The following is a 14792-nucleotide window of genomic DNA, read 5'->3' on the forward strand; positions in this document are numbered from 1 at the left end:
ACCCTGACTTCCCATGAGTTTTGATCCCTTTCAATTGATTCCTTATGTCTGTGCAACTGTTTTTATGACAATGAGTTTATAATCATATCATCACGGCTGTCAGGATTTTGTTTTCCTAGTCAATTGTGTCATCTTTCACCTGCTTATTCCACCGTTAAACCCTTTCAATGAATCCTTATTGGATCTGTGTGAATATAAAAAAAAAGATTTATAGACCTTGCATACTTTGTTTTGACTAAATGGGTGATATTGTCTTATTTTTCATTTTCAGCAGGCCGCTCTGGAGTGCAGCATCGACCCTCTGTGGTAAGTACAAGCAATTACAACCATGTTTCCACATTAACTGTGAGCTCTATAGGTTAATACAGCTGGCTATTGCAAAGCTAAATCTATTTTGAGGCCTGTCTTCTTGACCTGTTGTCACAAAATAAGATTATTGTTGTTAAAGATTACAGTTGTACCGTTCATTAAAACAAACCTTTATCTCCTTCTTTATTTTAGGACTCTCCCTCCAGATCTCGTCCAGGCTCTTCTTCCTCAGCTCCTCTTCCACCGTTGCCGTTAGCTCCGACCCCTCCAACCCGGCTGCCCCCAGAGGCCGCCCACACCTCGCCACCCCAGCAGCCGCAGTTAAAGCTGGCCCGAGTCCAAAGCCAGAACGGCATTGTCCTGTCCTGGTGTGTGGCGGAAACGGATCGTAACTGCGCAGCGGTGGACAGCTACCACCTGTACGCTTACCATCAGGACCACCAGGGGGCAGCGGCGACTGTCTCGTCTCAGCTGTGGAAGAAAATCGGCGAGGTGAAGGCGCTCCCCTTACCCATGGCCTGCACGCTCACCCAGTTTGTGTCTGGCTCTACATACTACTTTGCCGTTAGAGCCAAAGATGTGTACGGACGCTTCGGGCCGTTCTGCGAACCGCAATGTACAGACGTCATTAACCCGCCGTCCTCTTCTTGAGCACGCTGAGGAGCATGCAGACTGGAGGAGTAAAATGGACAAATATACAACAAGTGGGATTAATAGAACTATTAAAGACACGTCAGACTGTTGGGTTAGTTAGGACTGTTCTGGTATTAGGAATGGCGTGACTGTGGAGAGGATGTTTAACACACACACACACACAAACACAAACACACACATGCACATAAAAAAAACACCCTCACACACACTAAAACAGACTTGCACACTATTAAATTTGACATTAATTTTAAGGAAATGTTGGAGTTGGCACCAGTGTGAATCCTCCCTAAAAGGAAACTTTCCATGTGTAGATTGGTTGTACAGAGTTAAGTGTTGAACTGATAGGTCAGATATTTATACGTTGTATTTGGTCTGTTTCGAATTTTTGGTTCTTTGGTTCCATTTTTTTTTTATGAATTACTCTTTTTTTAATAAAAAGACATTTAAATACATTGCACATATGCTCCATAATATGGCCTGGTTTAAAGCTACGGAGAAAGACAGTGGTGGCATTAATGCTTTTGTAATGTCCTGTCTGGTAACCAGACACCCTGAGAACAACATTCAAATAAAGGTATTGACTTGAAAGCAAAGTACAAAGACCTGTCTCTACTTTTATTTGTCAGCTCACCATACTGCACAATTGTGGTGTCTTTAAATATGTACCGGTATGTTACTTAAGGTCACAACGAAAAGTACCATAAAAATATATGAGCAATGTGTGAGAGACCGTGGATATAGAATAGCCACACTTTTACTGAGATTCTCAGTGTTTGGTGTTTCACAGGATCGAACTGAACAACAATATGGACATGTTTAAGGAAAGTGTTTCACACATGTAGTTTGGTTTGCTCAAATCTGAATCAGTTAACAAGTTGGAGAGTTTTCCATTTTGGTTTGGTTTGAGTTGTTTTTTTTATTTTCTCATGAAAAATGGTCTGAATATTCAAAAGTGAAAAAGTCTTTGTTACACTGTATTCTGTAAATTTGGTCTGGTTTGATTTGGTTACACAGTTTAATGAGGAAAGAGTGTTGTGAATAATTCTACTCTGTCAGAATCTGACTCCCCTTTATATACATGCAGCAGAATGAGTGTACAAGTTTTCTTTAATTTCTGTATAAAAATAAGGGTTAGTTTACTGTTACAGTAAATAAAAAAAATGTCTAGTCTATTCTACTGTTTCAGATTAATCAGCTGTAGCAGTGCATCTCTAAAGAGGGCTTGCATAGTAATAATAATAATAATAATAATAATAATAATAATAAGAAGAAGAAGAAGATCAAAATGCATGATATTATGAAGGCATCAATGTTTATTTTAATTTATTTATTAATAATTATTTATTTCCCTCATGTTCTATTATTATATTGCATATTTAAGTTGTCATCTTTGAGTACTGTCATCATCCATAACATTTTACATTATTACACGTTTTTTTTTTTTTATAATTTTCCAAATATAAAAGGAATCTCTTAACAGACAGGAGGTTTGTAGACCAGCAGAGGGCGCTCCCGAGTGAGTCCAAAATGAATGGTTCCATATGGACCAATGAATTGGGTAAAATCATTGTTTATTGATGTCTGAAATAAAAAAAAATTAACACAAAACAATATCAAATATTTCAGTGACAAAAACATGCTTTATAAAGCTTTTTTACAATATTATATGCTTTTGATTTAAGAAAACTATGAATGCCCAAATAAAAGAGGAAAATAATTTATGCGGGTTTTACACCACCAGAGGGCGCTCCCTTCTGAGTCTAAAAATGAATGCGTTCTTACCAGAGACTGTACGCAGTCTATGGTTCTTACCATGGGCTGCATACACTCTATATATACGGACCAATTGATTATAAATGTTTGGTATTTTTTATACTGAAAATTCGTAACACCGAAACAATATCTAATTTTTTTTTTTTTGCACCTCAGATAGTTTTAAAAGCTTTTTCAATTCCACTTATACGTCTTTTAAACATACCTTTTTTCTTTTTTAAACTAAATACTTTATTATATTTTCTATAATTAAAGAATTATGCTGAACAAGTAGTTAATTTATATTTTTAATTTGATTTAATTGTTGTTTAGCTCCCCCATTCACTCACAATCATTGAGAACTTGATCACTGACTCCCTCTAGCGGTTAGCAGTGATTTTCTGATATGACCCGGGAGATATAAAATAAAGCAGAGGATGATCTCTCCATAAACCAGCTCAGGAGGACGTACCTAAACCACGTAAATATTATTTAGACCAAAAAGAGCAAAACTCCTTCTTCCATTTAGACACACAATTAATAAAGGCAGACCCAGTTTAATGAGATCCGGTGGTCTGACGAGTTTTGCTACCCCGTCAAACCGTGCTACTCTAGTGTTTATTTAAACGTAAAATACCAGCTCAATATAAAAAAGCGCGAATGAATATATCAGGGTACAGTTAATGGAATGGGGTGATTTAATCCCGTTTTTTTGTATTTTTCATTATTGTATTTAACTTAAGTCTTAAATCATATAACTTTTACTATTATCTGATATATGCATATTTAAATCACCCAGACAAAAAATAATACAATCAAGTAAAAGCAGAATAACTATAAAACGCTTGAGTTAAAAACTGCGCATGCGCACTGGTAATAAGAAAAACATATCGACGGCCTATTTCCTATTATTTTTTATCATATATTTCAATCATATCTTTTTTTCACTCTGAGCTCAGGGCGTCCAGTCAGAGCTGATTTAAAGAGAAACTTCACACTTCGTATCGGCCTTATTATAGCAGAAAATGTAAACAGGTGGAAAACGAAAACGGTGGAGAAACGAAAACGGGCGGAAAATTGAAACGGGTGCGAAACGAAAACGGGTGGGAAACAAAAAAAGGGTGGGATATGAAAACGGGTGGAAAACAAAAACGGCTGTAAACCTGGAAACAGGGATCACGCAAAGCGTGAGCGAGGAAGACAACAGGCAGGGTAAACAAAGGCTATCCTGGGAAGCGAGACAAACACACTGTAGCGAAACACCAGGGAGGAGGAGCCAGAAACACAAGAAAACAGATGTGAGAATCCAGCCTAAGCTGTTGTTTATTGTTTAGAGCTACAGAACAATTTACAGTGATGGTTTGAAGAGCCATCTGATGGTGTTGGTTTACTCTATTATATCAGGTCTAAAGTCCTATGGAAGCCCATTTCCGCCACCTGAAGAAAAAAAAACGTCCTCAACTAAGTCATAATTATGAGATAGAAAAGTCATAATTATGGGATAGTAAGTCATAATTATGAGATAAAAAAGTCATAATTATGAGATACTAAGTCATAATTATGAGATAGAAAGTCATAATTATGAGATAGTAAGTCATAATTATGAGATAGAAAGTCATAATTATGAGATAGAAAGTCATAATTATGAGATAGAAAGTCATAATTATGAGATGACTTTTTATATCCGTCCGGATATGGCATTTTATATAATGTTCACATTTTCTGAGACACTGATTTTTGGGTTTTCATTGGCTGTAAGCAATAATCATCAAAAAAAGCTTAAAATAGATCTCTCTTTGTGATTTTCTGCTATAACTGCGGAGATACGAAGTGGACAGTCTCGCTATAAACCAGCTCTGACTGAAGTCCCTGAGCTCACAGTTATAACTCTGAAACGTACGAGGAAACGTAGCTTGATTGTGTAGATGTCTCTCTGATCTTTCCTTTTTTTTTAAATCATCCTCTTAACACTTAAATAAATAAATAAATAAATAAATAAATAAATAAATAGGGCCTCTTGTACCTCATTGGTCAGTCTGACCGATCACGTGTTCTTAAGAAGCTCACTCCACCTAAAATAAAAGTCCTAAACTCTGAACGCTGAATACATGTAAATGGTTTAACTACTTCTGTTGTATACTTCTATAGTATGATATTTAACCCTTTTGGACCCTGCATCCATTGTAATGGACATGGTGTGTTTTTTCATACACATTCTTTCACCTTACACAGATTAATACCTGTTTTCCATCAGAATGTTCATTTATTAGCCAGTCAAACAGAAGATTAGCCCGCTCACTGCACTGGAAAAATAAAAATCTGCTCAATAAATTGAAGCATGGTAGCATCCCAGTGGCAGAGTACACACCTTTTATGAGTTATTTTTTTACTGCTTAATAATTTGTGAAAATATTGAAGTATATATTAAAAGGTGTGCGTAATAAAAAAAAACAAATGTAATATGAAATATAAAAATGCTACTTAATGATTAAATCCAGAATTTACAAGATTTTTTTTATTGCAACAAATGAATAAGGCTTCATTAACAATCAAACTAGGGGAGAAACACTAGAGGGCGCCAGTGTACGTCTTAAGATATGTCCACAACTTTACGGGAAGATTGTGGGGATTTTACCGTGACTGCGCATCAGTGCATAAAATCAAGGTCCAAGACACTGATAAGCGAGTTTAATGTGGATGTGATTTTAAAATATATATATTTTTTTATTTTTAACTTTGAAGAGGCGTGAAAATGGTCTTTCATAGTTAAAGATATGCTGTCTAGTTTCTGAATCAGTTTCTCTGATTTGGCTTTGCTCTGATTTTAATCATAGTTTTCATGCATCTTGGCATGTTCTCCTCCACCAGTCTTACACACTGCTTTTGGATAACTTTATGCCACTCCTGATACAAAAATTCAAGCAGTTCAGCTTGTTTTCATGGCTTGTGATCTTCCATCTTCCTTTTGGTAAAAACAAAGTATCTCATAATTTTAAGTGGTTTCTTATTTTTTTCCAGCGCTGTATATAGGTAAATTTTATTTTATTAATCCACACAAGCCAGGCCTCATCGCCGTCAGACCACGCCCACAAACTCAGCTTCGAGCATGAATGACGATGACGTGTCGCCATGCTGATCCTTCAGACCACGCCCACTTAATTGCTTTGCGCCGAGTGACTGTAGCGGAGAAGATAGCTGCGGACAGCTTGGCCCCGCCCTCTTCTGCAATCGAAGCCCCGCCCACATCTGTCGCGTATGAACTGCCTGCTGTCTGTGGGCTGTGTGTCAGTTAGTGTTGTGAAGGAGGCGAGCTGTACTGGCTGCACTGACTTGCTTATTGAGCTAAAGGTTACTGTATCCGTTATTACTGTACTTATTACTGTTTAATTTTCTTTAACAATACTGTATTTTCTATTACTGTTGGCGCTTGTTGAAAAGCGCATGCTCAGATCTTCTCCAGACTGCTGTTTTTACTCGGGAGAAAGGTGAGTGAACAGTCCAGGTCCAGAAATGGAAAATCCAGGTTCAGAAAAGAGAAAATCCGTTCCAGGATTTTGTTTCGTTTTGCTGCCTGTTCCGCTCATGCAGTTGGAACAGAATCCTGGAACGGATTTTTACTTTTCGGACCTAGAGTATTTAAATAATACCAATAATTCAGTTGTCAGCTTCATTTGTGTTGTTTTTCGCTGTATTTACACATTTATACATGCAAGCTCGGAGATTAGACAACCTGCTCTAAATCCTGTGGTGGTCTGTCCGTATGGTGGACATCCTTAAATGCACAGAAAGGGAGAGATACGTTAAAAACAAAAAAACAGAACGGTCTATTTTTGATGTTGCTCTGCACAAAGACACAAAAGGAGGAGAGAGGGGGGCTTGCAGTTGTTTATCTGTATTCGCCAATCTAACGCTAGTTAACTGGTAGTTAACTAGGTTAATGCCTAGCTTAGCTAGCTAGACAGCTGAACATTAGGTAGGTTACTAAGCTAACGTTATCAAAGCAGCTGTTTCAGATTAACTGCAGCACTAGCGAACTAAAAACTGTTTTATTGGTTTGATGGGTAACCTAGGAATGTTAATGCAACACCTATACTTTTTGTCAACTGCCAAATAGCATTTTTTTCACGTAGTTAACTAGCTAGCTCACCCTAACCCACATAACTCTCAGTTTACAAATCTGCCTGGTTCTCCAAGCCACTGTAACTCAGCTGCCTTAATGTTTTGCGATAATGTAAAGTGGATTTAGCTACTAGCTGTTTGACTCTTCCCAGCTTGAATTGATTTGACTAGCTAAAAAAACAGTATTTGGTGGAATAACCCTGGTTTTTAATCACAGTTATCATGCATCTTGGCATGTTCTCCTCCACCAGTCTTACACACTGCTTTTGGATAACTTTATGCTACTCCTGGTGCAAAAATTCAAGCCGTTGTAAAAAAAAAAAACTATCAGCTTCAACTCAAAACAATAAGTTTAAAGGCTGCCTTAATGTTTTACGTTAATTTAAATTGGATTTAGCAACTAGCTATTTGACTCTCCCCAGCTTGGTTTGACTAGCTTAGCAATTCAAGTTTAAAATGCAGATATCTTCTTCATATTCGTTCATATCGTGAAATGTTGAGTTTTTACACATACAGCTCTAGAAAAAAATAAATAAAAAAGCACTTCAGTTTCTCTGATTTTACCATTATAAGGTATGTGTTTGAATAAAATAAACAAAACAAGGTTTCTCCCACATTCCAAATAAAAATATTATCATTTAGAGCATTTAATTTCAGAATATGAAAAATGGCTGAAATAAAAAAAATGCAAAGCTGTATAATGTAAAGAATGCATAAGTTCATATTCATAAAGTTTTAGGAGTTCAGAAATCAATATTTGGTGGAATAACCCTGGGTATTTCATTTTGGCATGTCCTCCTCCACCAGTCTTACACACTGCTTTTGGATAACTTTATGCCACTCCTGGTGCAAACATTCAAGCAGTTCAGTTTGGTTTGATGGCTTGTGATCATCCATCTTCCTTTTAATTGTATTCCAGAGGTTTAATTTGGTAAAATCAAAGAAACCCATAACTGTAAATTTGCTCTTATAGCCTTCAACAACACAGCAGCTTAAAACATGCTATATATAATGCCATAGAAAAGAAGGTAGCCTTGGGAAAAGGTGACACACTAATGGTGAGCTAGTAGTTCTAAATAACCCTAATCCACATCACTCTCCAAAACGAAATTACAAATCGGATTGGATTTTCAGGCAACTGTAAAATTACAACTTTATGTCTGATTTGGTTTTGGACTCTTCTCAGCTTGAGTTGATTTGACTAGTTTAAAATACAATCAAATCTTTACAGCAATGCAAGTCCAAAATCTCCGCCAGCTAGTAGAGACAGTTAGTCCAACAAATCAAATTCTTTATACTACTCATGATTTTTTTAGAAATCTGTCAATAAGAATTATATACATACATTTGTCCATATATAATGTGCTGGGTGGGAACTGTAAGTACTGGCCAAAGAAACAAATGCAAAAAATCTCACTGTATTGTATATATTTTTGTTTATATTTATTTGAGCGTTGTTGATTTTTCTTGCAAAGGAAAACCTAAAAGAAAACATAAAAACAGCTTTACTTATTATGGTTACATATAAAATGATGTAGCTACACAAGTTTTTCCTTTTATATCTTGTGTTTCCTGGCTCAAAATACTCTTAAGACAAGCTGTGTTCACTACTAGTTGCAGCTTTGCCTGAAGGCGTTCTCTGGCCCAGAATCTCTCTCCACCAGCAGTGAAGTTCTCAGGCTGTTAAGATGCAGAGGAAGCTTTAGCCTACTTTTTTTTGAGGAGGGGGTCTGTTTTCTTCCAGCCTTCTCGTCTTTTTCACACGAGGGATTTGTCTAAAACCCAAAAGCAAAAAAACACATAGAGTGTCCACCCCCTTTTGAATGTGTTGTGATGGTTCATCCCCTCCAATCTTTGAAATGATGTCATCACTGTGTGGAGTCCATTTGGAGCAGCCTTGCTTCAGAGTTCTCCAAGGTTTTTGGAAATCTCAGAGACATGAAGCTGTTTGGAGCAGCTCTGTCCTTTAGCCCTTAGGCCTCCAAAATGTTTGCACAAGTCAGCTGTCATGAGTTATGGGGTCCATGAAAACGCTGACTCAAGCAGTTCAAGCAGTGCCAGCTATTGCTGCAGCTTCAGTAGTTTGGCAAGTAAATTACACTTCCTTAAAGATGTGGGTTTATTCACCTGAATTTCACAAGGAGGAAGAAATGTTGTATATTGGTGGGTTTTGTTGGGACAACATGGTGTTATTGTGATATGATTGTATTGTATTGATATGCGGCATCATATTTTTTAAACAAAGGCGCCAAAGTGGAACCAGCACCGTTTTGGTTCGTGAACCTAATTTTGAACCGGTTCGCCACGTTTCCACCGACAAATGTAGGTCTTTCACAGTGTCAACCAAAGAAAACAAGCTTCTTTAGCACAAACTGTGACGTCATTTGTGGGCGTGTTTCTTTGTACAGGAGCACTGATGCTGTGCAACACTCTCTGTTGATGATGTATGATGTGATGTTTTTACTGTTCCACTAAGTTTGGCTGTTTCGTTGAAAAGGACCATGGTTCTTATAAGCCAGAACGCAACTGGTTCAAGATCCAGAGTTCATTTGGTTGTCAAATTTCTGAGAAACAGACACCAATAAATCCATAATTCCTGGTATTTGCTTATTTAGTATTATTTTGTATTTTATTCTCTTCAGTAACACAGATGGTGGAGTATCATAAAGAATTTTCTTGCGATATATCAAGAATTAACACAGTTCAGTACAAGTATGGTACAACCATGGAGAGAAAAACGGTTTTACATTGCAGACCAATCTAAAAAAAAATAAAAACAAACACTGGGATTTCTCACTCCTCTAGGTTGAGTAAATCCTCTTTTAAGGGTGTTATGGTACACAGAAGTCACAGTTTAGTTCTAACCTTGTGGTTCAATACAAGCATAGTACAACAGAGAAAAACTCAAAAACCTTAAGACTAACCTATTTTGTATTCATTTAATTTGATCAGACATGCATAAAAGTTATGGTTTCTTCTACAACCCCTGGCAAAAAGTATGGAATCACCAGTCTTGGATGAGCACTCCTTCAGACATTTCATTCTGTAAAACAAACTCTGATCAAAACCATGATACAATGATAAGGTCATTCCAAAGTGCAACTTGTTGGCTTTCAGGAACACTCAAAGAAATGAAGAAAAAACATTGTGGAAGTCAGTGAATGTTACTTTTATTGACCAACCACAGGGAAAAAAATATGGAATCACTCAATTCTGAGGAAAAAAGTATGGAATCACTCAAATTGAAGGTAGAAAATAAGGACACACCCAGTCAATTTCCTTTCCCTAAATGGACACCTGCCTCAGATTAGATCTGCTCGTTAGTCTGCAGTTAAAAACACCTGCAGTCATGACACCTTGGAGGGCTGCTGGACGAATTAGAGTGGCAAGAACCACCAAGAAGAGAAATGTCTCTTGAAACAAAAGAGAGGATTGTGAAACTTCTTGAAGAAGGTAACTCTTCATGCATGGTTGCTAAATGTGGGCTGTTCACAGTCAGCTGTATCCAAGATATGGACCAAATACAAACAGCATGGAATGGTTGTTAAAGCCAAGCGTACTGGTAGACCGAGAAAGACATCAAAGCGTCAAGACAAGCAACTTAAGGCCATTTGTCTTGAAAACCGAAAAAGTACAACTAAACAGATGAAGCATAAATGGGAAGAAGCTGGAGCCAATGTATGTGACCGAACCGTAAGAAATCGCCTAAAGGAAATGGGATTTCAATACAGGAAAGCTAAAAGAAAACCATCATTGACACCTAAACATAAAAGAACAAGACTGCAGTGGGCTAAGGAGAGGCAATCATGGACTGTGGATGACTGGATGAAAGTTATCTTCAGTGATGAGTCAAGAATCTGCATTGGACAAGGTGATGATGCTGGAACTTTTGTTTGGTGCCGTTCCAGTGAGATTTATGAAGAGGCCTGCCTGAAGAAAACAACCAAATTTCCACAGTCCTTGATGATATGGGGCTGCATGTCAGGCAAAGGCACTGGGGAGATGACCGTGGTTAATTCTTCTATCAATGCACAAGTTTACATTGACATTTTGGACAGTTTTCTCATCCCTTCAATTGAACAGATGTTTGGAGATAATGAAATAATTTTCCAAGATGACAATGCATCGTGCCATAGGGCAAAAACAGTGAAGGCATTCCTTGGAGAAAGACACATTCAGTCGATGTCATGGTCTGCAAATAGTCCAGATCTCAACCCAATTGAAAACCTGTGGTGGAAATTGAAAAAAATGGTCCACAAGAAGGCTCCGACCTGCAAAGCTGATCTGGCAACTGCTATCAAAGAGAGTTGGCACCAAATTGATGCAGAATACTGTTTGTCACTCATCAAGTCCATGCCTCAGAGACTGAAAGCCGTTATAAAAGCCAAAGGTGGTGCAACTAAATACTAGTGATGTATTTTGAATCATCTTTTGTTTATCTGTTTTTCATGATTCCATACTTTTTTCCTCAGAATTGAGTGATTCCATATTTTTTTCCCTGTGGTTGGTCAATAAAAGTAACATTCACTGACTTCCACAATGTTTTTTCTTCATTTCTTTGAGTGTTCCTGAAAGCCAACAAGTTGCACTTTGGAATGACTTTATTATTGTATCATGTTTTTGATCAGAGTTTGTTTTACAGAATGAAATGTCTGAAGGAGTGCTCATCCAAGACTGGTGATTCCATACTTTTTGCCAGGGGTTGTATCTAGTATTATATAGCCACCCTGTGAGGTTAGTCAGATGTAGCATGTTAGCTAGCTAGCTAATGAAGCAGAAAATTGTAAACATTAGCTTGCTAGCATGTTACTCCCAGTAGCTAGAATATATCCACATCACCAGTACATAATGATTTTATGAGTTTTGAATGAATGTTAAATCTTAAATGACACAATTTCTTTTTTTACACTATTTTAAAACATTTCCAAATAAGCAGTTAGCTAAAGAGTTTAGAGTTTACTACAACTGGCTTAACAATCATTTACCTGTGTTTTTTACGGGCAAATTCATTCAAAATATGCTTCATATTTCCTTATCCTGGTTTAGCATTGTTAACGATACCAGAGATAACAATGTATAATACAGTCTTTTGCATTTCTAAACACTATAAAAAACATGTTGGCAGTTAAAAATCTGACACTTATTTGTGTACACTGTATAATACTTCTGCTTTTTCAAAAATTCTGAAATCCGACTTGTGGGGGTGTTTTTGTTAAAATTTCCAAATTGGAGGTTGAAAATTCTGACACAGTTCAAATGGAACACATAATTGCAGCTTAAGGTTTTTGGGTGGCACTAGCATTCGTGAAATTACTGTATTTACGCTAATAGCATGTGTATATCCTAACTGCATACTGTGTGTTCTTCATGCAAGTACATTTCTCAAAACATGACGGTTCGGTATAAATACACATCATAACACCCCTAACTATTTTTTACAGATCTTTTTTACAGAGTAATGAGCCTTATTTTGCTGTTAAATTTATGTATTTTTAGATTTAAAAAGCAGAACAAAGAAAAGAATAATAAAATGGTCCAATTAAAAGAAGCTATGACATCTTTGTAATACGTTTTTCAGCAATAATTATCAGCACTCAGGGTAAATGGCCTCATTAACTCTATTAATATGATCTGATTCAGTGATATAAATAGAGAATATCCTATTGAATTTGGATATCTCATTAGCAGATAACTGAAAGTGTAATTTGGTTACCTAACCTAGTTTAGTCTGCTGATTCAAGCTTGACTCAATCATTCCAAGCTAAAGGCTATTGAACTGGCCAAATTAAATTGGGAACTCACGTGTGTCGCTGGACAAGCTCTAAACTCGGTTTTCTCTTGAAAAGCCTGATTATCTGATTCAGTTAAAGGCCTAATCATCATTGCTGAGTTTCACTGCGTGTCAGTTCAACAAGGCCAAGCTTGTTCAACACTTTCCATTTCGGTCGTTTAGATAAAGATGTCAGTCAGTGTTTATTCAACCCTTCCTTTGTGCTGTAATTTAATCATTGAATAGAGTTAAAAGATGGCCCACAGCTGAGAGGCGAGGCTGATGGCTGTTGGCTGATGAATTGATCTTCTGAAGTCTGTCAGAAAGCAGACTTTCTGACTTCAAAGTCATTTTAATGTGTTAGCTCTTGTATTAATGGGCTTCTGGTTCTGGTCTCCCTCTCAAAAGAAAAGGTACTGTCTCATTCTGTTCTCATCAGAGATATATGACAAGAGTATGAACCTAAGGCTAGAAAAACTAGAAGCTGGCAAAGCCTGACCCTCATAATAATATCAGACTTGTTTTATTTCTTACTCTAGATTGAATTTTTAGGCAGAGGGATTTAAAGATGACTACATCATGGAGCGACCGACTTCAGGATTATGCAGACCTCCCAGCGAACATGGACGGATTGGCTATGAAGAAGTACAGACGCGAGGCATATCATAGGTAAGGTTTTAATAGGTTTTTAAACCACATACATTATTAATTATTTCTTTTTGGGGGAAATCAGTTAGCTATTTTATGATTTCTTTACTATTGTTTTTTTAATTATATTTTAAGTGCTTTTATGAATGAGGAAATTTATCTAAATAAATCTAAATATAGTACATTTTTAGTTTTTGTTACTGTATAAAAAAATAGAAACATAAAAAAAAAATAAATGTAATGTATGGTATAAAGGTATTTGTTAGAATAACCTTAAAACAATTCAATCAAATGATTCCACTTAGTGAGGGCCAGTTTAACAATACATTAATAGATTGGGATACATTTTGTTATCTTAAGTAGGGCTGAGTATTGTTTAAAAGTTTTCGATAACGGTACCTTGAATTCGGTACTAATACCCAAACAGCACTTTTTTCGATATCTTTCAAAATTGCAACCAAAATATCCGAAAAGCAATAATTATTCTAACACAGCTTACTTATTTAACAGCAGACATGAGTAATCTCATTCTCATACTGTCACCATGAGAGGCTACCATATTTTCATTAGATCTTGTTGTAGCAAACAAACAATAAACATGATGGTGGAACTTTATTAAGAACAAAAACTACAACTTTACTGTTTAAACTCCAAATTTATGGTGGAAATTCCCAGTATTATTGTGAGGAGACAGTAACAATAGTGTAGTGTGGTTTAGGTCTGGCAGACTAGATCATTTTTTACTATATTATAATATCTGAGAGAGAGAGACCGAGACGGTGCAAGTGAGAGGAGAAGAGTGTTTCATGCAAAGTATCGAAAACAGGCACCACATTTTTTTTTTTTTTTTAGACCTTTCGGTACTCGGTAGTGAGAGACATTTCAGTCATTGTTTTTTTGGTATTGAATTTCGATACCAAGCCCTAATCTTACATAACGATGATGCAGAGCTTACGTTTTAATATTTAACATATCTGAATAGTATTTCTTAATATCTGCTTCTATTAATTATTTTTTTTCTCTGTGTTGTGTATTGTAAAAAAAAAAAATGTATTACAGAAGCAAAATTAGTATGGCATATGTACTGATAATAATTTCAGATCCAGGTGTTTTAATGGTAATCTTATTTGTGCAAATCTGTTGTGTAATATGGGAAACAGCATTGCAACAGAAAAAACTCCCATGCCATCAAACATGACAGATACCTACTATTCCAGTAATGCAAATATATTTTGGCTGCATCTCAAGATAGTGCTGTTTAAAACAAGTTGGGTTTTGTTCTACCCTGTACCAAACTGGAACCCTGAGACATGTTATAGTGTTGCAGTCCAAAAAAATGTGCAGGGTTGATGATTTAAAAAAAAGGTAAAAATTACTATCTGTCACATGTTTGTCAATTGTTGTAGGACTCCATGAGCTCTTTTTGATTTTTTTTTTCTTTTTTGGATTTCGTTCCCCCTCCCCCCATTTAGATACTTTTTTTTTTTTGCTTTTTTAAATACACACTGATTTTTAGTCTAATTTAGCACATTTTTGTCTT

The 14792-nt window shown here is 36.4% G+C and overlaps 2 protein-coding genes across 10 annotated transcripts in view; both read left to right on the top strand.

Annotated features, from left to right (window-relative positions):
* The window catches only part of LOC103044847 (activating transcription factor 7 interacting protein), a 64968-nt gene extending 63405 nt beyond the window's left edge, over positions 1-1563 (top strand). For all 8 annotated transcript variants that reach the window (XM_049469387.1, XM_022674672.2, XM_049469385.1 and 5 more), the window contains 2 exons: positions 272-306; positions 502-1563. In XM_049469387.1, the coding sequence (XP_049325344.1) occupies positions 272-306; positions 502-960 (494 nt within the window). In that variant the 3' untranslated portion in view covers positions 961-1563. The remainder of the gene's footprint in view (positions 1-271; positions 307-501) is intronic.
* A 4395-nt stretch (positions 1564-5958) lies between these two features.
* Positions 5959-14792, top strand: part of nt5c2b (5'-nucleotidase, cytosolic IIb) — a 51367-nt gene continuing 42533 nt past the window's right edge. Inside the window, exons 1-2 of one of the 2 annotated variants that reach the window (XM_022674674.2) lie at positions 5959-6063; positions 13144-13273. In XM_022674674.2, the coding sequence (XP_022530395.2) occupies positions 13173-13273 (101 nt within the window). In that variant the 5' untranslated portion in view covers positions 5959-6063; positions 13144-13172. Of the gene's footprint in view, positions 6201-13143; positions 13274-14792 lie in introns of both variants that reach the window. The other variant, XM_022674673.2, reaches the window with a different exon arrangement.

This window comes from Astyanax mexicanus, chromosome 21 (genome assembly GCF_023375975.1).
Source record: "Astyanax mexicanus isolate ESR-SI-001 chromosome 21, AstMex3_surface, whole genome shotgun sequence".
Taxonomy (NCBI): Eukaryota; Metazoa; Chordata; class Actinopteri; order Characiformes; family Acestrorhamphidae; genus Astyanax; species Astyanax mexicanus.